The sequence below is a fragment of the Hyperoodon ampullatus genome (assembly GCF_949752795.1).
Source record: "Hyperoodon ampullatus genome assembly, chromosome: X".
Taxonomy (NCBI): domain Eukaryota; kingdom Metazoa; phylum Chordata; class Mammalia; order Artiodactyla; family Ziphiidae; genus Hyperoodon; species Hyperoodon ampullatus.
The window spans coordinates 131944906-131969741 of NC_136913.1; the positions used below are offsets into that span (position 1 = coordinate 131944906).

Below are 24836 nucleotides of genomic sequence, written 5' to 3' on the forward strand. Positions count from 1 at the left end.
GGCCTCCAACACTGTGTGACAATGCGTTGCTATGGGTGGAAGCCGCCTGCTCTGGGGTCCTTCATTGCAACTGTCCCATAAACCCACCAGCTTCTGCTTGAGCTCTAATTGTCACTAGACTCCTGGGCTTTTTACACAGGACCCATGCGCCTTCTACACTCCCCGCGTTTTTCAAGGAGGAAGTGCCTACCCAGGGCCTGCCCTCCCGTGGCCTCTCTCCAAGCAGACTGCTCTTCCAGGACCCCAGGTCCTCTGGCTCCTTGTGCAAACGTGCTCTCAAGAGCCCTCCTGAAGCAGACTCTCTGCAACCCCACCACCACCCCTGACCCCACCCAGCCCATTTCTCTGGTCCTCATCACAACAAAACTTCTCAAAAAGGACTGTCTACACCCAGTCTCCACTCCGTCTGGCCTCTGATGAAGGTCACGTTACAGCTAGTTCCTTGATTAAAATCCTTCACTAGAGGATGACCAACTGTATACATGCATTTGCTATCCGGCCCTTCAAACCTCAAAGAAACGAAGTACAGATGCATAAAGAGGAAGAAACCTCCAACAGAGACGACAGAAACGATAACAGGAGGGGACATCTGAACAGATGAGATACGTTTCACAAATTTCTAGATGCTGGAAAGAGGAGTGTGTTGACTAATGGAACAGAGTGAATGCACTACAAGGGAGCTACAAAGGAGATGGGAGCCCCTGTGCCTGTCAGAACCCCCAGAAAGGCTCTCAGATCAGAGCAGACCAGACCAGGGGCAAGCAGTGCCCCTCAAACTCTCACGGACACACAAGTCACATGGGGGACTGTTAACTATCAGATTCTGATCCAGAAGGTTTGGGGGCAGGACACTTTCAGCAAGCTCCCAAGGGGGGCTGACAATACTGGGGTTGGTTAGTGGAGCACATGTGGAGTGGCAAGGTGCCACTTCCTTCCACAGGCAAGAAACCAAAGGGTCTTTTCTAAATCAGAGGCTGGAACCTTCCTTTCCTCCCCACAAGGTTCCTGGTGTGGCCGGCAGCAGCCCAGGTGAAGCCCACCTCCGTCTGGCCTCCAAGGGTTCATGGTGTGAGGGAGGACCCTTGTCTGCTTCCCACCAAAGCCAAGTCCGCAGGTCAGCCTGTCCTGCTCTGCCCTAGCCCCTGTAGAACTCCTACTCCAACCCTCCCTAGGGGGAGGGACCCCACAGGAAATCGGTGACTCCACCAGAGCAGGGGCAGGGTGCCAGCTACCCAGGCCTCTTGTCACCAACCCGAACAGCTCTCCAGGGTCAGGGGAAGAGACCCAGCAATATGGAAGAGAGATCAATTCTGTCCCTAGAGGAAACATAATATTCTCATATTTTAGAAGATAATTCAGCCATAAAACCAGAACAGAAACATCCACAAACAAAAAAGAAACAGAGGACAGGAGTTCAAAGATTAAAAATGGGTTAGTTACAAATACGAAACAACACTGTGTCATTGTTTACAACAGGAAAAGACTGAAAAGTACCCAAATGTCCATCCACAGGGAGCTGCTTGACTAAAGCATGCTTCATCTATACAACGGAGTCTGTGCAGCAGGAACAAAAAGAATGAGGAAGGGAGAGCTCTACGCCGCCATAAACAAGGAGGGTATTGACGCTGATAGGGAGCAATCTCCAGGATAGAGGAAGTGAAAACAAACTAAAAACGAGATGCAGAGCAGCATGTCAAGCATGCTTTCTGTGTAAGAGGGATAAATAAGAATACATATATTCACTGGTTTATCATTTTGCAAGAGGAAACACTAGAAGGATGAGCAAGAAACTAATAACTTGAGTATTCTATAGGCTTAGCTTCTTAAAAATCAGAAAAAAATTTGGCCTCATTTAAAATTATGTAAGTTTCAGGTGTACAGCATTTGACTTCTGTATACATTACAAAGTGATCACCGCCACAAGTCTAGTTACCATCTGAGGCTTGGCTTTTTTTTTTTTTCTTTTAAATTCAAGCCTGTTATACTAGATTCAACAGATACCCAAATTTCGTCTCAATAAATGTAATCAGAATAAATATAACAAAAGAGAATTACAAAACCCATACATGTTGTTTACGTGTACATAAAGTGTGCATATAGGCTATTAATATAAAGAATCATTATGACAATTATAACTTTTTGTGATTCGACAGTCATAACTAAAGAAAGTTGGGTAAAGTAGCAATTCCCTGATCAGATTAGGCTTGACTTTTGAACCATCAAATACTTTATGTATTCCAAAAATAAAGAGAAAAAAGCAAACCACAAAACTGAACAGAAATAAACCTAACTATATCAAATCAGTAACATAACTACACAGAAAATTATTCCAAGTGATTTTCCAATACATTATAAAGAAAAATTTGAAACATACAGAAAAATTGAACAAACTGTACAAAGAACACCCACATACTCATCACCCAGATTCTACCATTGTTGACATGATTCATCCACCCATCAATCCATCTTATTTGTGATGCATTTCAAAGTTCACCAGTACACTTCATCCCCAAACACTTCAGCATGCATATCATTAACAAGAGATGAAAATTCATTTTCATTTTTTTAGGTAAAATTTACATCCAGTGAAATGACAAATCTTAAAGGTATCATTTGATGAGTTCTGTCAAGTGCATGCACCTGTACAAGCCAAACCCCTATCAAGATAGACGATGTTACCATGGGAACAAAAAGTTCCCTGGCACCACTTTCCAGGCAGCCCCATCCCACATCCTCAGCAACATTTGGTGTTGTCAGTTTTCAGTTTTGGCCATTCCAGTGGGTGTGTAGTGGTACTTCACTGTGGCTTTAATTTGCATTTCTTTGATGACTAATGTTAGCACTTTTCCGTGGGAATACTGGTCATCATTCAGATGCCTTCCTTTATGAAGTACTTACTAAAATCTTTTCCTGTTTTAAAAATAGATTCTTTTTATTATTGAGTTGTAAGAGTTCTTTATATATTCTGGATATGTCCTTTGTCAGATATATGACTTTCTATTTGCGACTTGTCTCAACTATTTTCTCAGTGACTTGTCTTTTCGTTTTCTTAATAGCATCTTTTGAAGAGCAGAAGTTTTACTTTTTTTTTTTTTTTTTTTGTGCGTTACGCGGGCCTCTCACTGTTGTGGCCTCTCCCACTGCGGAGCACAGGCTCCGGACGCGCAGGCTCAGTGGCCATGGCTCACGGGCCCAGCCGCTCTGCGGCACGTGGGATCTTCCTGGAGTGGGGCACGAACCCGTGTCCCCTGCATCGGCAGGTGGATTCTCAACCACTGCGCCACCAGGGAAGCCCAAGTTTTACATTTTAATGAAGACCAATGTACCCATTTTTTCCTTTAATAATTATTGCTTTCTGTATCCTAAGAAACCTTTATCTTCAGATGTGAAGATATTCTGTTTTTTCCTAATAGCTTTATATTTAGGTCCATAATCCATCTGGAATTAATTTTCATGTATGGTGTGAGGTAGTGTTACAGGTTAAATTGTGTCCTCCTCAAAAAACATATGTTGAAGTCTTAACCCCCAGTACCTAAGAATGTGATCAGCACCTAAGAATGTGATCTTATTTGGAAATAGGGTCATTGCAGATGTAATTAGTTAAGATGAGGTCATCCTGGAGTAGGGTGGGTGCCTAATCCAATATGACTGGTGTCCTTATAAGAAGACAACCATGTGAAGATACAGACACAACACAGAGACCACCACATGATGAGGAAGGCACATGCTGGAGTTATGCAGCTGTAAGTCAAGGAACACCAAAGACTGCCAGCAAACCACCAGAAGCTAGGAAGAAGCAAGGAAGGATTTCCCTACAGGTTTCAGAGGGAGCGTGCGCCTGAGGACACCTTGAGTTTTAAGCCATTCAGTTTGTGGTATTTTGTTACAGCAGCCTTAGGCAACTAATATGGGTAGGGTCAAGGTTCCTTTTTGTTTGGTATGAACAGAACCATTTGCTGAAGAGGCTTTCCTTTCTCACACTGAATTGCTCTGGCGCCTCTGTTAAAAATCAATCATAGAAGTTTGGTCGATTTCTGGGCTTTCTAGTCTCTTCCACTGAACTATGTGTTTATCCTTATACAAGTACCAGGCAGTCTTGATTATTGTAGCTGTAAAGTAAGTCAAAGTCAGGTAGTATAAGTGTTCCAATTTTGCTCTTTTTCAAGATTGCTTTGGATATTCTAGGTACTTTGCATTTCCATATACATTTTAGAATTGTTGTAAAGATTATTTAGTCTTTCGATCCATGAACATGGTATATCTTTCTATTTATTTAGGTCTTTAATTTCTTTCAGCAATGTTTCCAGTTTCAGTGTACAGACCTGGTACATTTTTCATTAAATTATTCCTAATGGGACTGCATTGTAAATATCATTTCCAGTTAATTTTTGTATAATTGACCTTGTATCCTGAGACCTTGCTGAATTCACTTTTTAGTTCTAGTACATCATCATTCTCTCTTATAGATTCTTTCAAATTTCTGCATTACCTCCCAAAAGAAAGTTTTACTTCCTTTTAATATTAATGCTTTTTACCTTTTTTCTTGCCTTACACTGGTTAGAACTTTTCCCTGATTTAAGGGTAACATGTTCAATATTTCATCATTAAATACAATTTACATGTATCTCTTTCTTAAGGCACTTTATCAGATGAGGAAGTTCCCTCTTATTCTTAATCTGCTGAGTTTCTATTATAAATGAACACTGAATTTTGTCAAATACTTTTTCTATACTTATTGAGTTCATTATATGGTTTTTCTCCTTTATTCTCTTAATGTGGTGAATTAGACTGGTTTTTAAATGTTACCCCATATTTGCATTCCTGTGATAAGCCTGAGTTGGTTGATATATTATCTTTTTAATATACTGTTAGATTTCATTTGCTAATATTTTATTAAGACTTCGACATTTATGCTCATGAGGGATAATGATCTGTAATTTTCTTTTTATGTAATGTCTTTGTAAGATTTAGTATCAGGGTTATGTTAGACTCATAAAACAAACTACAAAGTATTTCTTCTTCCTCCTCTATTTTCTAAAAGCTTATGTTTATGTAAGATTGGTGTTATTTCTTAAATGGTTGATGAAATTCAGCTGTGAAACCAGATGGGCCTAGAGTTTTCTTTGTGGAAAATTTTTTTGATAATGAATTGAATCTTTTTACTAAATGAAGGGCTTTTTTCTATTTCATATTATGTCGATTTTTATGTCCTTTTTTTCAAGGAATTTGTCCATTTCACCCAAGCTGTCAATTTAACTTGTTCATAACATTCCCTTATAATCCTTTTAATGTCTGAAGAGGCTTTAGTAATATCCCCTTTTATGCCTGATACTGGCAGCTTACGTGCTTTTCTTTCTATCTTCATTAGTCTGGCCAGGGGATTATCAACTTTGCTGATATATTTTGGTTTTGTTAATTTTTTCTGCTCTTTGTTTTCTATCTCATAAATTTCTCCTCTTACCTTTGTCACTTCCTTCCTTCCCACTACTTACTTTGGGTTTACTCTGCTCTACTTTTTCTAGCTTAAGATGGAATCTTAGATCACTGATTTTATATCTTTTTTCTTTTCTAATAAATGCATTTAAAGCTATAAATTTCCCTCTAAGTATTCCTTTAGCTGTGCCCTATAACACTAAATATGTTGTATTTTCATTGTAATTCATTATTACTTGAAATCTTCTCTAGTTTTTCTTGTGATTTCTTCTTTGACCCATGGGTTATTCAGAAATGTGTGGTTTAATTTTCAAATATTTGGGGTTTTTTCCCTAGATCTTTTGTTATAATTTCTAATTTAATCCCATTCTGATCAAAGAACATAATCTGTAGGATCTTAAGCTTCTGAAGTTTATGGAGACTTGTTTTATGGTCCAGCAAATAATACATTGTTGAACTGTATCATGTACACTTGAAAAGAATGTGTGTTCTGCAGTTGTTGAGGGTGTTATTGTATAAATGTGGCTGGTAATACTCAGATCTTCTACATCCTTACTGATTTTTTGGTCTAGTTCTACCAATTATTGAGAGAAGGGTACTAAAATTGTCAAGTACAATTATGGATTTGTCTATTTCTCTCTGTAATTCTGCTAATTTTTCTTCATGTATTTTGCAGCTCTGTAATTAGGCACATACACATTTATGACAGTTAATTTCTTCCTGATGAACAGACCCTTTTATCATTATGAAATGTGTCTTTTAATCTCTGGTAATATCCTTTGTTTTGAAGTCTGCTTTTCTGATATCAGTATTGCCACTCCAGCTTTCCTACGCTTACTGTTTGCATGGTATATCTTTTTCCATCCTTCTGTTTTTAAGCTAGCTGAGTCTTTATATTAAAACTGTTTATCCTAAAGACAACATATGCTGGGTCTTGCTTTTTAATTCAGCTTACAATCTCTGCCATTTCACTGAAACGTTTAGTCCATTTACATTTAATGAGTTATTGATAAGATTGGCTTTTAGGACCACTAATTTGTTCTTTCATTATGAGCATATTTTCTTTTATGTTCTTGAGCGCAGTATAACAACAGCCTAAAATAGTTACTATGTACAGAAAAAAATTTGCTTATCCCTGCTCTTGAGTAAGGGTCACATTTTTCCTATTTCTTCAAACATCTAGATATTTTGAGTGATACACTGTCAGACTTTGGATTCCATTATGTTCCAATGAAGAGTACTGATGTTTATTTTAGCAGGCAGTTAATTTGATAGGACTCAGACTCCAAACTGTCTTCCCTATGGTGGGCAACAGTTGAAATCAGTTTATTCCTTTGGCCTTAGCTAAAGTTTATATGAAGAATTTGCTGCCCGCCCTCCCGCCCCTGCGACTGCCCGTGGCTATCTGCTTTCCAGGATTTCTGCCTTCAGTCCTCTGATTCCTTAACCCTTGAGATTATAGGTCTCTATCCAAGTCTCAGTCTCCCTGCAGCAGCACTGACTAGGACTGCCCTTGGGTAAAAAGCCGTTATAAACAGGAAATTCATCTAATGCAGTTCCTTTCTTCCAAGTATCAACTTCCCTCCAGTTTCTGCCTGCTTTAATCACTCTCTAGTGCCTTTAAATAGTTGTTTTTTATTTTTGTCTTTGAGTTTTTAGCTGTTATCTGCAAGGGAGTGGGGGATAGTCCAAGATGAGCTACCTCACTACTACTAGAAGCAAATTCCCCAAGTGACTTTTGAGCACAATAATCTTGATTTTACATCCCTGGTGAGATACATCCTAAGGACAAAAAGAAACAAACTTCGTTCAGGATTTTTATTGTTAGTAGCAATACTGGTATTACAATTTGATAATTATTTTATGTATATTACAAGATAAAGCAAATAAATAACTGTTAATGTTAATTAGGAATGAACACTTTTTGTGTAAGAAAAAGATATTCAAGGATAAAATAAAAGTTAAAGAAAAACCCTGTAATGTTAAATTTCCATTGTAGATATCATTATGTAGTTATGAGTTAAGAAATTTTTTCAATGTATTCTAGCTTTGTCCACTGCAAGAGCCTAGATACAATATCAGCCCAGTAAGAGTGTGCATATCTAACACCCAAATCTTGGATTCTAAATACCATTTCCCACTAAAAGGATCCAGAGCTCTTGGAACCAGTTCCAGGGCAGGAAAAGCACACATTGGGATGGAATGTCTTGTGCCAGAAAGCAAAAAATCACTCAAAGACTAATTAATAAGGATACGCCAAGATGACACAGGCGCCAGCATAAAGGGAATCTCATTGACCAAATTTGGAATAATGTGATCAAAAACGAATAGTGACTTTGGCTGAACTGTAAAACATTTAATAAATAAAACTCCACGAGTCCATATTGACATGAGACAACAGAAAATACAACAGCAAATATTTTGCCACCATTTGAGATGATTATTACACCAACTCCTTACTCTGGAATTTAGTAATCAAAGGCAAAGATTCAGCATTTATACTGATGCAGGGTCATTATATCCCCTTATATAGTGGGGAAGTGCCATACGGACTAAAGGTGATAGAACAGGAACCACTGTTTACAGTTACAGAGAAAACGTGAATATGAATCTCAACAAGGGAGGTGATATAAGCTAACTTGTCTTCTTTCGTTTCAGGGAGTTAATATAACTCCCCAACGTTGTCAAATCAAAAAAGATGTATAAGCATACAATTTAGTTTTGACGGTAACCATCAAAGAAACTAAACGTAGAAACCGTTAAAAGCTGGCATCTCTAGGTCATGGAACAGGAAGGAGGAGGGGTAGACTGCTGTTTTCACCATAACCTCCTTTGAGAGAGGTTATGTTGTTATCAAGTGGCTGTAATATTTTGATTAAAAAAAATCAAAATCCAAGCAACCTAACCCTTCAATAGTTTCCTACTGCTCTGACATTAACATCAAAAATCCTGCACCCAAGGCTTCCCTGGTGGCACAGTGGTTAAGAATCCGCCTGCCAATGCAGGAGACACGGGTTTGAGCCCTGGTCCGGGAAGATCCCACAGGCCACGGAGCAACTAAGCCCGTGTGTCACAACTACTGAGCCTGTGCTCTAGAGCCCACAAGCCACAACTACTGAGCCCGCGCGCCTAGAGCCCATGCTCCGCAACAAGAGAAGCCACAGCAGTAAGCCTGCGCACCACAAGGAAGGGTAGCCCCCACTCACCGCAACCAGAGAAGACCCCGCGTGCAGCAACAAAGACCCAGTGCAGCCATAAATAAATAAATGAATGAATGAATGAATGAATAAATAAAATGTAAAATCCTGCGCCCAGCTCGTCAGCCTCTCACCCTGCATCTCTGTCATCCCCCCACCCCTGCTCTGCTCCAGCCACACAGGGCTGTTTAAGTATCTCTCTCTGATTGTTAAGCTCCTGCCAGACTCAGGGCTTTCACACCTGCTCTTCTCCATCGGGAAAGCCCTCCTCCACTCTGTGCTTTGCCCACGTCTGTTCACCCCTTGGTTCCCCGTTTCAGCACTGCCTCCTTAGGGGAGGCCTTATCCCTCCCAAGGCTCAGCTGTTCCTCCATTACATATGATCACAGTGAACACTCCCCCCAACTTGTCCTTTAGAGCACTTAACCCATTGTAATTACATAATTACTTGTGCATTATTTAAAGTCTGTCTCTCCAGCCAAACTTAAGCTCCATGAGGAGAGATACCAATCTGTCTCAGTCACCCTACAGCCTGCCTACCACAGTGCCCCAGGTACTGTAGACACCTGACTCCATCATGGAATGAATGGCTGGATGACAGCCTGATGAACTGCATATCCTTCAGCACGGAGCAGCAAGGAACTCAGTACTTAAACTGAACTGTATTGGTCAGATGAAAAAGTTATGAAATGTGGAACAATTCCATCATTTAGAATTAAGTGTCACTGTAACAAACAGGCCTATGAAACATGTAGTGTTTCCTAATGTTGGTGAGAAAGCTGTTTAATATGTCACCCAAAGTCCCACTGCATCCATCAGTGACGTGACCTGTGGCGAGGACTGAGGTCTTAGTGGAGATGGTGGGATGTTGTTGGTTCTGGGGTACATTTTCAATGTAGAGGCCCACAGGATTTGCTGGTGAATTAGAGGAAGGTGAGGAAAAGAAGAGAATCAAGGACAACTCTTAGGATTTTAGATTGGTAACTGGGTGGATGCTGATGTTATTTAATGAGATAGAAACTAGGAAAAGAAGCATTTTTTTTTTTTTTTTTTTTTTTTTTTTTTGCAGTACGCGGGCCTCTCACTGTTGTGGCCTCTCCCGTTGCGGAGCATAGGCTCTGGACGCGCAGGCCCAGCGGCCATGGCTCATGGGCCCAGCCGCTCCGCGGCATGTGGGATCTTCCCAGACCGGGGCACAAACCCGTGTCCCCTGCATCGGCAGGCGGACTCTCAACCACTGCGCCACCACAGAAGCCCGAGAAGCATATTTGAAGGGGGGAAAAAAAAGCAAGAGTTCTGTTTGGGACTTGTTACGTTTGAGATGTCAATGAGCAACTCCAGGGGAAATACTGAAGAGGCCATCCAATGTGGGGGCTCAAGTGAGAGGTTAGAGACGCAAGCTGGAGACACAGGCACAGAGTAGAATGGTCAGCACACAGCCATACCCATCGTCTGGAGCAATGAAAGCACAGAAACAATGGAAACAACCCTAATTAAATCAAAGTATAGCCATCAATAAAATGTCAGACGGTCATTAAAAATGATGTAAAAACATTATTCAGGGACTTCCCTGGTAGTCCAGTGGTTAAGACTCCACGCTCCCAATGCAGGGGGCCCGGGTTCAGTCCCTGGTCAGGGAACTAGATCCTGCATGCCTCAACTAAAGATCCCACGTGCCACAACTAAAAGATCCCACACACCGCAACTAAAGATCCCACATGTCGCAACTAAGACGCGGCGCAGCCAAATAAATAAATATTTTAAAAAAAAGAGCCCTTCTGTAAAAAACAAACAAACATTATCTATCTGTAGACAGCAGATTTATGGGCAATTCTTACTTTTCCTCTCTGTATATTTTCTAAAAAATATTTTTTTCATGAAACAGATATTACTTTTATAATTAGAAAATACAATTAAGTTATTTTCATTTTAGGGAAAAGCGATGATATTATGTTTTTAGTGACATGGAAAGATATCTACAACATTATCATTGAGGAAAGAAGGCAAGTTACAACAGCACATACTCTATGATCCCATTTATCTAAAACAACATATATGCATGCAAACAGGTGCATAAGGAAGACTCTAGAAGGATGTTTAAAATACCAATAGCAAAGGTAACTCTTAGGCTATTATTTGCCAGTTGTAGTTGCATTACACTTTGCACAGTATCTGGAAAACACTAAATGTGTTCATAAAAAATATGATATAATAATTTGAACTAAGCTTTAATGTCATTCTGTCTCTCTTTATTGCACCTGTGCTTTAGGGCTTTCCTTGATCTCTTTCCCCAACACAGTAACCACTCAAGTGCTGGCTGTTCTTGTATTTGTAGTTGCACAGTATAATGGACACAACCGGCATTCGTAACCTTTTTATGCCATGGGCCCTTTTGGCCCTCTGAACCACTCTTCAGAAGAATGTTTTGAAGTGCGTAAAATAAAATGCATAGAAACTGATTAACAACTTACTTCGAGAATTGGTGCTAGAGTAATGTGCTTCTTTAGTAAGCCACTAAACAGCCAAATCTACATGTGGGTCTGATAACTAAGTCTGAATTGTGATGAACACAAGTGATATTTCAAAATCTCTGTAATTGTAATATGATATGAAAGCATCTTTGATCTCTATTGGTGACAAAATCACAGGTACTCCTAATACTACCATGGTCTGCTGACTATATGTCATTAAATTTTCAGTGAGAGGTTAACGAAAATAAAGACGGAGTGTTTTTCCCACCCAAGGTTATAGAACCCCTGACTTCTCAACCCTGAGTCAGAACCCTCAGTCTAGAAAGATATACAGCAAACAGTAACAGCAGTTTCCTCTGCATGGTGGAATTTCCAGGATGATTTCCATACGCATTTTCTAAATTTTCTACAATGATGCTTTACTTATGTAATTAAAAAATAAAGAGCGTAATGAATAGTTTTTGTTTGGTTGTTCATTTTGTTTTGTCTTAAACAACTTGGAAGAGTGGTTAAGAAATTTTATACAGTTGCTTACAAGCTGTATTAACAGTTTCTTACAGAGTGATACCACTTAAAAAAGACTTTCAACCTTCCCTAACTACATATTATGATGAATTGAATCATTCCTGTGTTCTTACAAACCTAGAAAAAAATTCACTAGAATTATTTATTCTGGAGTTAAAAGGAACAAAAAGACAAACTGTCACAACTGAAGACATTTGTCTATTTTTTTGCCAAGTGTAATTCCAAAAACAGCTGAAAATATTAGAGCGAATTAGTACTTAATATGGACTAATAGCTTCTGCTGCTTACAAAAACACAAACCCCACAAACACACAGAAATTTATATTTTAAAAATACGTTACTAAAAGTGTATATACAAAGTTAAAATACAACTTTTCAAGGAAATGTCAAAACTTAAGTACCACTAGAAACCCCAGAAAAATGAAAATGCTTTAATTTTTCAAAAATAATTTACATGTAGAAAGTCAGCTCATGCTGAAAAGTGCTCAAGTTGGTGTCTTAGCAGCAACGTGAAATGTTGCAAAGGAGATGGGAATGAAGGGAAATGTGCACATCTCAGAAGCCTTCTTTGATTTCTTTCAAATCTAAAAATAAAACCTTCGGACTGCTCTATTAATAAGTCTGGAAAATGGATGCCTTTTTTGTGGAAAGCTTTCACAAACACAGAAATAAAAATATCTTCTTCTCGGTTAATAGACCCAAAGGATGTAAACATAAACCAGATGTCAATCCTTGTTTCTCCACAATTCCATTCTCCCTCAGGGCTCTGGTGGGACTTTGGTTGTAAAGATGTCTCCACAGCACAAGGAGACATGTTAAATGAATGAAGGTCTGCACAGAGCAACATGGACCAGGCTCAAAAGGCCAAGTATAGCGTGAAAAGAGCGAGCTGCAGAATGTCACATACAGTAGGATACCATCCTGTAAATTTGCAAAACACTTTTGAATGTTATATACTGGCACGTGGAACACAGCATAGAGCACGCATGGGGAGTATGCCCATCACCTTCGGGGGACAGGGCGGCAAGTGCAACCATAGGCTGGGGTGTCACTGGAGCTGTCTCATTCGAGTTCCGTAAGAGGAGGCTGACGTGAACTGGGCAAACTGCTAACATTTCCGGAGTACGAAGAGAAAGTACCCGAGTCTACCCCTCGAGTAGAGTGCAGAGAACAGGGAGGAAGAGGGCCAGGAGGCCTGTGGGAAGGCAGGACCTGAGAAGCAGCAGGGTTGCGATGGCCTGCGGGAGCGCGAGCGCGGAGCAGCGGGTGCCAAGGAGCCCACCGCCCGAGCCCGGGCTCGCGGGGATGACGGCGGCGCCATCCACAGGGGCTCATCAGGGTGGACCTGGTCCTTGACAAGACAGGAGTGAGCTTGCTCATGCACTGCTTCCTTCACCACGAAAGTCTTGGCAAAAAAATACTAAATAAAAGTGAGAACTAAGCAGTGCGTTTGGTCCCACAGTTGACTCACACGCCAGGCAAGCTGTCTCCCTCCTCGCAGTATCGAATGTCAGAGTGAAGCCCTGGGGCAGAAGTGGAGGGAAGGAAGGTTCCAGGAAGAGGTCTGGAGCAGGAGCCCCAGGGGCCTGATGGGTAGGCGACCAGCCGACTCAGGGCAGATGGCCTCGAAAGCAGAGGCGGGGTGGGGGGAACAGGCCGGGTGGCCAGAGCGCCTGGCACGGCCTCCAGGGGCTCCGGGGGCTCTCAGAGTGCGGCGGCTCGGAAGGGAAGCTGAGCCTATTTGGCACAGCAGGCACAGCTGTGTCTGATCTCCCACCAGCACACTCTGCCAGTGCAGCTGCTCCGAGACCCCTGCCTGTCTCATCCCCGCACCATGAGCCCTCGCGGCCAGCCTGACAGTTCTCTCTTATCCGAGCCTGCAGACGGGCTGCTCTCTCCTCCACACATACTTTCTCCTGGACTAGTTAATGTTGCCTTATCGTTCAGGTCTGGGGGGGGGGTCACTTTTCAAAGAAGTCTCCTCCCTGACCCTACCCTGAAGTCTAGGTGGGGTCCCTCAAATATTTATGTGCACCCTCAGTGGCCACTGTAGCATTCAGCCCCTTGTAAAGTAATGGCCTATTTGCCTGTCTGTCTTCCTTTAGACCACAAGACCACTGAGGCTAGGAACAGTCCCTAGCATCTAGGACAGGAACTGACAAACAATAGATGCTCAATTAGTACAGGGTAAATGAATAAAGTATTGCAATATAAGAGTACCATGGTCAAAGACAAATGAAGCAACTGCAATATGGCCCTGGATATTCCTTACGCATATTACAATACAAAAAAGACAGAACGTCCAGCAGCTACGGCACTCTTCAACCCTGAGTCCCAAGGAGCCACTGCAACTTAGAACAATACCAAAATAAAAATGCTCCATTTTCTTCAAGATTTCACAAACGGGACTTCCCTGGTGGCCCAGTGGTTAAGAATCCGCCTGCCAATGCAGGGGACACAGGTTCGAGCCCTGGTCCAGGAAGATCCCACATGCCGCAGAGCAACTAAGCCTGTGCGCCACAACTACTGAGCCTACGCTCTAGAGCCCGCGAGCCACAACTACTGAAGCCCGCGTGCCTAGAGCCTGTGCTCCGTAACAAGAGAAGCCACCTCAACAAAAAGCCCACGTGCCACAATGCAGCCAAAAATAAATAAATAAAATAAATAAATTGAAAAAAAAAAGATTTCACAAACAAGCACAGGCTGAAGTTCCCCTTGCCAAGTAAAGGGTCCTGTCTCAGCCTCTGCTCACATGAGGTCATGAAATGGAAGCTTCTGAAATTTTGCTTTCTCGTGCTAACTGCTGAAAGCAATTTCTTCCTAGCCTAATAAACAGCTCTCTAATCTCTACAAATTGCAGTGCAGTCATACATTTTGTGCTTATCTACTCATATGTAGTTTTTCTCTAAAACTGTGCAATTAAAAGGCCATCCTTGATTTAGCAATATCTATCAAAGTTTAAAATGCATATATCCTTTGACCCAGCAAGTTCCATCTCTAGGAATTTCTCCTACAGATAAACTTGGCTGTGAGCAAAATGGTATTATGTAAAAAACCATTCACTACTGCATTAATGAAATAAAAAACACTGGAAACATAAATGTCCAGCAAGAGAAAACCACTTAAAGAAATTACGGTGCCTCCATAATGGACTACTACCCCAACCCTTAAAAAGAGTGACGTGGCTCTATAGAAACTGATACCGAACAATCGCCAAGATATATTAACTAAAGAGAGCAAACTTTGCGAATACGCACAGTATTTTACTGTTTGGTAAAAAAACACACACCTTTGTGTGTGTAGACACATACATAAAATATACACATAAACACACATATAAAAACATATAATAATATGAGGTATCTAGAAGAGTCAATTTCACAGGAGACAGGAAGTAGAAGAGTGATTGCCAGAGGCTGGGGGAGGAAGGAAGAATGGGGAGTTATGGTTTAAAAGGGACCATTTCAGTTTTGCAAGATAAAAAGGGTTCTGGAGATACACAGTGGTGATGGTTGCACAACAATGAGAATGTCACTTAATGTCACTAAACTGTATACTTAATAATGGCTAAAACAGTAAATTTTACGTTATGACTATTTTACCACAATTTAAAAATTACACACACACACAGATTAATAAGAAACTGGTAATGATGACTGCCTTCAGGGAGAGAAATGGATGTCTGGGGACAGAGTGGCAAGGAGATCTTATACCATGTAACCTTTTGTACCACCTTTTTCATTCCGTACTATATACCTAACTATTCTAAAACATCATTAAAAAAACCCCTCAGCCTTATACAAGAAGCCTTTTCCTTAATCACAAATCATTTATATCATTTCTTTAAGTAAAAAAAAAATCAGGATTCCACTTCAGTTTTGAGGGTATTTATTAGATTTAAATGATACAAGTTGCAAAAAATTACACTTGTTCCCCTAAGATTATATTCACCAAAATCCTGTCTTTATTTTTATCAGCTATTACAGAAAGCTTCAAAATCATTATAGAAGAAAATTAACATTTTTATCAGTACGCAACTTTTATTCCATCATAACCAAGCCAGCTGAATATAGAACTATTTTAACAGCAAAAAGCCCTCATCATAAATCAAGACACAAATCAGCCTTCAATTACATGAGTTAGAAAACAAACTATGCTTATGTTGCAGTCTACCCTAAAGCTTTAACTTCTATGTCAGAATTTAAAACACACACATGCACACACACACCCTCTGGATTCCTCCTAGTTTATCTAAAACCTACTTTTGTGAAGATCCACTATTTTCTTGAGTCTTCCGGAATGAGCACTGTAGCCATGCAGTTGGCATCACGACCTCTGTAGCCTACCCCAGCACCCCTTGCCTGGTCAAGAAGGTAGTACTTGCAGGGCCCAGCACCGTCCCTGGCTCAAAGCAGGGGCTAAAATATTTGTTGGGTGAATGAATAAATGATTATCTGCTGACAGGCTTGCCATCAAGCCTCACAAAGAAAAAATTCAGAAAGAAAAAAGTAAGAGACACTTTGTTCACCTGAAGTCAGCATATGATACACGTGAAGACCAGATGACTGGTTCACCAAATGGCTATGATACAACTGGCTAGGTGGGCTCTAGACCTCATCCCACCGCAAAGTTAAATACAAGTATTTTAAATACCATACAAAAAACACAGGACAACTTACCTATAAGATTCTTTTGCATGTATCAAATATGTATATATGAATATAGCACATCATCAAGTTTTTTAGGAAGGAAATACAGATGCACATTGTCATGTTTTTAGAGTAGGAAAGGACTTTCTAAGTATAAAAGCAAAAGAAGAAACCATAACAGAAATTTTACATAACAAAAAGACAAGCAGGATCAAAAGATACATGACATGGGCTTCCCTGGTGGCACAGTGGTTAAGAATCCGCCTGCCAATGCAGGGGACACGGGTTCAAACACTGGTCTGGGAAGATCCCACATGCTGCGGAGCCACTAAGCTCATGTGCCACAACTACTGAGCCTGTGCTCTAGAGACCACGAGCCACAACTACTGAAGCCCATGTTTCGCAAGAAGAGAAGCCACCGCAATGAGAAGCCCGCACACCGCAACAAAGAGCAGCCCCCACTCGCCGCAACTAGAGAAAGCCCACGCACAGCAACAAAGACCCAATACAGCCAAAAAAAAAAAAGATATCCGACAAAGTAGGAAAAATATCTGCATGATGACAAAGAAGTAATTTCCTTAATACATTAAGAGTTCTTATAAATTGACTTAAAAAGAAATATACTGAGGGAAGGATAAATGCAGAATATGAACAGGCAATTCACAAAGACCAAATACAAATGGCCAATGACTACTGACATTCAGCCCCAGTAATAACCCAAGGAGCACAAATTTAAAAGATGGATATCCAATTCTGGGAGGGTGTGGGAACTGGCACTTTCTAAGACTGTCGTGGGAAATGGGATAGACATTTTGGAAGGTGATGTGGTAGTACCCACCAGTAACTCCAAGTCTAGGCAGCCATTCTTCAAAAAGACTGGCACGTGAGGAAGTTCAATCCAACAGCGTCTTAAAATGTGAACCATTGGGAAAACCAATAGGGGGACAACACATGATAGTAAATTGGCACCAAACCATGCTGCTATTAAATAGAAATGAGGCAGAGAAACGCATCACATGGATAGATGCAGAATACGTACAATACCATTCTTGTTTTGTCAAAAATACAAAAGGTGCGTATTGGCGTAGCCTGAGAAGATGATTCAGAAGGATCTACGTTAAGCTATTAACAGCAGTTACTCTGGGTAGTGGGCACGGAGGGTAATGGGGAGCTTTTGCTTTTTTACTTGATATACTTTAAAATGGTTTGAACTTTCTATAAAAAGCATGTATTATTTTTATAATTTCTTAAAAAGGAAGAGAAAAATAGCAAGATATCAAGCACTTATCTATTAAAAACAGGTTCTGTCCTTTGAGAGTTACCTTCAAAGTTCCTTGAAGCTCAAATGGCCGTGTCTTTCCCATTCATAAGTAATAAGAAATATTTTTAAAAACATCTCTTTCTACATTTCTTAGAAGAAACTGTACAGAGTCACCACTGTCTTCTAAAATCCATTCGTAATCTGAGAAAAAGACTATTAAAAACATAAATTACCCCCTTAGGCCTAATATCTATCAGAAGAAACCCATTCACTGCCTATATTACATTTAGTCCACCCAATTTCTGAGACAATGCACAAAGCGCCAGCCACAGAACTCCCACCAGCATAAATACGTGGCGTACAAAGAACGCCCTGTCGGCAGGGCCCAGGGCACAGCCCGCAGCAGTAAATGGGAATGACAATTTGAGTCACAGGATCAGGAGTGAAACCGAACTTGGGACTTGGAGGCAGTGTGATGCTCTTCACTTCCTTCTACACCTTTTATTCTCTGCCACCCAAACTCTGCCCCTTGCACAGCCCCGAAATGGGCGATCTGTTACGGATGTCCACACGGCTTTACACTGAGGCGTCAGAAACCACTAGAGAGATACAGCAAAGTGCTACTTGAGGGTCTCAGCTGGAATCACAATGGCAGCATATGTGTAAACTCACATTTTTTCTTAGGAAAAGAAATGGAAAAATCAAATTAGAACGTTCTGTCTTACCACATGGAATGTTTGAAATCCGGATGTCAAAACATCAAATGTGGAGTGACCCCTACTCTAAAAAAGCTTAAGATATTGAGCCAGACAGTTGAGAAATTAGGGAACCACTCATTTTTACGAAATTAAAGTCCACGCAGTGGCGCCAAAGTAGCCCAAAGCGCGGCTGATAGAGCCTCTAAGTGTCAGACTCAAATGACTTAGCTTCCCAGCTTTTCAAAAGGCATTCATTCTGCTCTAGAGTCTCAAGAGCCAGAAGTGTATCTGGGTGTTCTCTGCAGTCCCCGTGGGAGGAGTGCGGCAAGCACACGCCATTAGCCATGGGCTCCGCTGTCTGGCAACAGCTTTCAGGATGTCATCCTTCTAGGGGACCACACACCAGTTCCCACGTCTGAAAACGCATTACCGCCACTCACTAATGTTGACCAGGAAGTCATTTACCAAAGCAAACAAAGCACAGTGCTGAAGGCCGCTAGGCGACAGCAGTAGCGGCAAGTGAAGAGCTCAGTCAAAGTGCTCTCAGCTCAGCTGACCTGCTTGAAGGTGAACTGAAGGTGCAGGTCACCAGTTCCGGCTCTAATCTGACACCCGCCCCCAGATCACACTGTGGCTACCAAGTAGCCCTACCCAAACTGACCTTTCAGGGCTCAGGGAAGTGACTTTTTTTTATTATATGGCACAGTTTGGCACAGTTATGTCTTTAGTCTTTGGGGTACTTTTATACTGTCCAAGAGTAGTATAACTTGTTTTATTCCTTTTTTTTTTTTTAAAAACAGATGGCCAAACCAGGACATATACTAAAAAAAAAAAAAGGAAGGTTACTTACCTGAGCCCTAACATTCCAGCTACCATGGAATCTTGTTGGAGCTGGTCTACAGAAGCAAGATGTATTCTGGGGAGTCACATGTCACATCAAAGCAGGAACTGGTGAGTCTGTATTTTTATGGAGCCTAAAACAAAGAAAATCGTAAGTTGAAAGCCCCCATTGTGCTCCACGACCTTTTTCCCAGGGCTATTTGGGACATTTTGAAGATAAACATACAGACAAAGTACTATGCTATCTCCCGGCTTACCTAGCTAGAAACAAAGAATAAACTGCAATTTACTGATATATAACACACGGTGCTAAAATAAAGGAAAGACTCATGCATGTTAGAACCGACACTATCACAGGTCTTGTCACCTCTGAGGGAAATTTTGACACTATAAAGCATACCGTTAGTAGCGATCTCTAGTTAGTATTTCTTGCAACATGTCATACAGAAATACTCAGGGAGAGAAGACATGTTCAAGAGAACATGCAACATCAAAATGTCATCCCAAGAAGAACACATGAAATCCAGAGGCAAAGTCTCCCTTCATTTTAAAGCAGCTGAAGTTGCAACAAGCTGCTGTAACATCACATAAAGGGGCTTTAACCGTGAGAGAAAAAAGGCAGCACCAACAGAAACCAAGTGCCCTGGGAGATCCAAAGCTATCCTCAAAAATACACAAGTCTGTTTTAGAGCAATCACTTTTAAGCCTCTCAGATCAGAAAATCAAAATGTTCAACAAACTGGGTTAATAGCTTGATAGTTTCTATTTTGCTTTTGAACACATGTTCAAAAAAGGTCTTTTGTCACTCTATTTTTTATCAAGATAACCATCATTTCCTTGTTAAACCTAAACTGCCCCATATTAGCTAATTTCTGATACCTTGCTGGCCCAAGAGTAGCACTTTTATCTTTAGACTAAAAAAAGCCTAGAGTGTATAACTTAGAGACTCTTCAAACAATTACTCATGCAATCAAACCCAGAGGAAGGGCAACACCAACCAAGTCTTTTACTGCTGGTCTGTAACTACCAGGATGGTACCTGGAATTATCTGTTGAGGTGCAGTGAGGCCTTATAATTCCCTTAAACATTCGAGCCATAGGACACTTTGAAATCCCAGAAGTCAAGGTTACAGTATTACTCAGTTAGCTATATAATAAAAATCAAACTGGCACCCTGGCTGGGAGGCCCTGGAAAAGGCCACATCTTCTCACAGCTGCATTTTTTTTTTTTTGGTAAACTGCATTTTTATTTGTAAACTGAGGGAGCTAGATTAAGGTTCCTTCTAGCTCTGAAATTTTAAGATCTCTGATAACTCAAGATTCCATGGAGAAAAAAAAGAGCCAGCAAATGAGAGCACTTAGGTGAAGACCCAATAAAGCAATGATTTGCAGGTCCATATACATAGTGCCCCCAGCTCTTAGGCACAGAAGCCAACTGAACCCTTCCTAAGGATTGCTCCCAAGAGTCCAGACCTCTGCAGTACTGTAAAACAGCTATGCTAAAGACACATTCATACACCAGCAGAACCAACATAAGTGTGCCTTGAAGAAGCGAAAAAGGCCAAGGCTTTATTCTGTAATGGAACGGTCATAACCCCCCTTAAACATGGGAGTAGGCATGCCCTGCCAGCCCCCCAATTCCCATTCCCACTCAGTTCCCACACACACCATACCTACCATCAAAGGGGTGGAACCAGGTATTTAAGCAATGGCATGCAAATCAAGCTTTCAATAAGAAGAGGTTCCTTGCCAGAGAAAGGCAAAAGAGACCAGGTAAAGGCAGAAGAGCACAACTTCTGTGTCAGTGAGTCCAAGGAAGAGGAACTCATTTACATCCGTCCTGCCCGAAATGAGGTAAAGGCACAGAGGTGACAATGGCAGTTTGACTGGAGAGGGCTGGTACAGAAGCATTGAGGACAAGGTCCTTCCATTGGAGCGGCAGTAATGCTCTCCCCAAGAAAAAAGGTTGCGTCTGCCGGCCACACGAGGCTGGTCTGCATGCATGTCACCAGAGCAGAGGGTGGTGAGAACAAGCAGGTGTCCTTCCACACTCCCTTGAACCACCAGTCTAGGACCAATGCTTTACCACTTCTGCACTTAAAACACTAGTTACTACAAATGCCAAACATTTTCTGTGCTTCTCTTCTTCTCATAGATAACTTGGGCAGGCTGGCCACAAACTGCTCTTAGCCAATTAAAAGCTTTTCACTGTTATTCACCTTTATAAAAGATTACAGGGCTTCCCTGGTGGCACAGTGGTTAAGAATCCACCTGCCAATGCAGGGGACACGGGTTCGAGCCCTGGTCCGGGAAGATCCCACATGCTGCAGAGCAACTGAGCCCGTGCGCTACAGCTACTGAGCCTGCGCTCTAGAGCCCACGAGCCAAGTACTGAGCCCGCGCGCCTAGAGCCAGTGCTCCACAACAAGAGAAGCCACTGCAATGAGAAGCCCTTGCACCGCAACCAAGAGTAGCCCCCGCTCGCCGCACCTAGAGAAAGCCAGCGCGCAGCAATGAAGACCCAACGCAGCCAAAAATAAATAAATAAATAAGTAAATAGATGTTTTTAAAAAAATAAAGAAAAGATTACAGGTTCCAGGAGACATCATTTATAATGTAAATAGTCCCGGGCAAGTGCATTAGTGGTGGAAACTGCCCTCCAGTAAGGAACTGACACTTTTCCGTCTGCTCTTCTTTATTCTAGGTTCAAGAAACGAGCTTCTCATGCCATCTCCACACAGGGGAAGGGGTATTCAGGTGGGGTAACATCATACTGGACTCATCCAGCCACTTCTGTCAAATTCCACAGCTTGCCTCCCCACCCCACTAGATTCAGCCACACAGAGGCAGGGCAGGCAGGGAAACAATGGCTGTGGCTGGAAATTGCAAATAGAATGCAAAACTGTATTCTAACCCTCCTGAAACATAAGCAGCGCAGCGCAAAAGTTGGAGTACGGTTGGACTGCATCATGCTCTATCAAGTGAAACAAAGACCCGGGAGTCTAGGTTTAAAGCATTCCAGGCAAATCTGTAACAACACAAAAAGAGCATGGTGTGATAGGCCAGTACTGGCAAGAAAGCCACAGAAGGTTTCTTCAAGCTGTTAGGACACGATGACTTCAGATGCCACCAATCACTTTGCAGAGAAACTATATTCTGGAAGCTGTCTGTGCAGTTTAAAGGGATAGGGATATGATGGAACAACTGACTGGAGGGGCCCCCAAGGAGGCTAATGCACTGCCAATGATGCAAAACAAAGCAGAGCCCTTGTCCTGTCACGTCTCAGGCTTAGACGTACAAACCTTGGAATCTTCGTCAAGTGAGCTTGTGTTATCTGTGTGTGCAGACTGGAATGCACCGCAGTGATCGGCCGGCCACCTGGCTGACATGTCATGAATGGGTACTCTGTGGCAACTTATTTAATCAACTGTACTTCTACTAGATTGATTGTGCCCTTTAAGGTTCTGATATGTCTGGGTAAGAAAATAAAAGCAAATGTTTCCTAGGCTCCGTGACTAGGATTTTAAGTAGAAGTCCTAAAAAATCCATAAATAAGCCTATTTCCGTAAATCCCTGGTGGAAATTCCCAAAAGACCTAAAAAAATCCAGATTTTTTTTTAAAAAAAAATAAAGATCCAGCATATTTCAAAGGACCCAAGAGGAGAGGTTAATCTCATTGTTAGCTGAAATCACTCAGATGCAGATGAAAATTCCGGCCATGAAACCTCAACTTCTCCTGTATAGTAACTGCCTATTAACAATGAATTTTACTACCAAGGCCCAAATATGCTTCATTTTTGTAATATAACAAAATGCCTAAAACTTGCCAGAGTCCTACAAAGTGTAAGCCACTCAGCCTCCCAGGCCAGTAGGTTCGGTTCCACAATCACCAACCACCCCCTGAATTTGATCCTACCATCTTACAATTTGGGGCACTGATCCCGCACAGCAGAGACACAACGTGTGAATGGCTCTGCAGAGCCTGTTCCTGTTCCTGGAAAAACCAGAAGCACACATCTGCCTGACCATGAGTCAGGAATATCAATTTTGTGGTGGAGCCCATTTCTGCTGTGACCAATCCACACCGAACACACTCACAATAGAAGCGACGGCCTCACAGGTGTATTCCAGAGACAGCTTTTCCCCCTTGGATCCACACTCAGCAATGCCATGAACGGTCTCCTCTGTAAGAGCAATCTTTAGACTCTTCACAATGACCTTAAGTCTTCAGTACAAAACCACAAAAACATTGCCACGCCACGAATAAGTCACCTGAGTTTCAGTTTGCGTGACTCAGAACCAAACTAAAAAGAAAATAAACTTTCAGGGACCAACTGACAGGAGCCACAGCGATGCGGTGAACTTGCCCCATCTGGTACTGATGATCTTGAGCAGGGCACGCTCCAGGACTATGGAAGCCCGTCACATACTATGTCCCACTCCACTTATGTAACTGAAGATCGCCGGCGAAGGGGGGGAGGATGGGAGGGCGCTCGTATTCTGAGGCCACGGCACCCCCAAAGGCCCTGGGGGCGCGCTCCCACCGAAGAGCCTCAGGTGCTGCCGGACACAGTCCCCTACCCACGGCTCCTGATGGCAACTATAGCCGCCTCTTTCTGATGAGCTGTGGGGTCAGGAACACAATGTCTAGTACCTTTTGTGGGTGGACAATAATTCCCACCTACTTGTTCCTGGTAGATGCGAAAGAAACTCGCTCGCAGTGGGGGCAGAAAGTCATGGAATGGGCGAGAAGGAGGGGGAGGCAAAGCCTGGAGATGGGGGTGAAAGCGCAGGAGCCCTTGTGGCGCACTCTCCCGACGGGAGGCGGACTGCGCACGCGCGCCAGTGGGGGGGCCGAGTAACGGGAGAGGGGGCGCGCGAGGGAGGGAGACGGGAAAGCGCGATCCAGGGAGAGGCCGGGGCCGCGGGCGCGCGACGGCGCCTCGGGCCCGAAGCCCCGCGAAGGGCACGACGCGCGCGCGCAGCCCCGACAGGCGAAACCCCGGCGACAGGGGTGCCCGCGGGGCCGGGGGCCGGGATGCGCGCCGGAGGCGGGAGGGCGGGGGGAACCAGGCGAAGGCAGCCCTGGGAGGCCGCGCCGAGGACGGTCACCCGCAAGTGCGGGTAACGGGCCGAGGGGGGGGCGCCGTCACCAGCGGGAGGGGGAGGGTAGAGAGGAGGGACGCCATCCGCCAGCCGTGTCGCCCGACCCCGCGGGCCCCTCCCGCGCCACGTCCCGCCCCTACCCCCCGCCCCCCAGCAAGGGTCCCCGCCCGCGGCCGCGGCGGTCCCACTCACAGTCTCTCCTCCTCGCCTCCTCCTCCTCCTCCGCTCGGCGCGGCAGCGGCGGCGGCGGCCATTTTCCGGACGGCTTTTACCACAGCCCTCTCTCCGAGAGGAGGGAGCGCGCGCGCCGCCGACGCCGAGACCCCGCACGGCCGACGTCGTGCCCCGCCCTCCCGGTCGGCCTGTGCGCTGCTGCACCTGCGCGCCCGCGCCCCGCCCCCGGCGCCGCTGCCAGCCGGCCCGCCATTGGGTGCAGCGGCCGGGGTAGGGCGGAGCCTCGGCGGCGACGCCTCCAATTGGCGGGAGTTCGTGTCCATTCCGGCAAAGGAAAAAGGGGCGGACGCCCCGTCTAGCTGCCGATTGGCTGCCGACGGCCGTCATTTGGGGAAAAGAGGCGGCTTGGGTTCCGAGGGGCTGGTTTAGTGGGCGGAATTTGAATATTAAGGATTAATGGGATGCTGGGGCAAGTGAAGGCCT

At 43.2% G+C, this 24836-nt stretch overlaps 1 protein-coding gene across 1 annotated transcript in view; it reads right to left on the reverse strand.

Moving 5' to 3' along the window:
- Positions 1-24448, reverse strand: part of MECP2 (methyl-CpG binding protein 2) — a 54029-nt gene extending 29581 nt beyond the window's left edge. The window contains exon 1 of the mRNA XM_079727086.1: positions 24372-24448. Coding sequence (XP_079583212.1) covers positions 24372-24433 — 62 coding nt within the window. The 5' untranslated portion in view covers positions 24434-24448. The remainder of the gene's footprint in view (positions 1-24371) is intronic.
- Between the last annotated feature and the right edge of the window lie 388 nt (positions 24449-24836).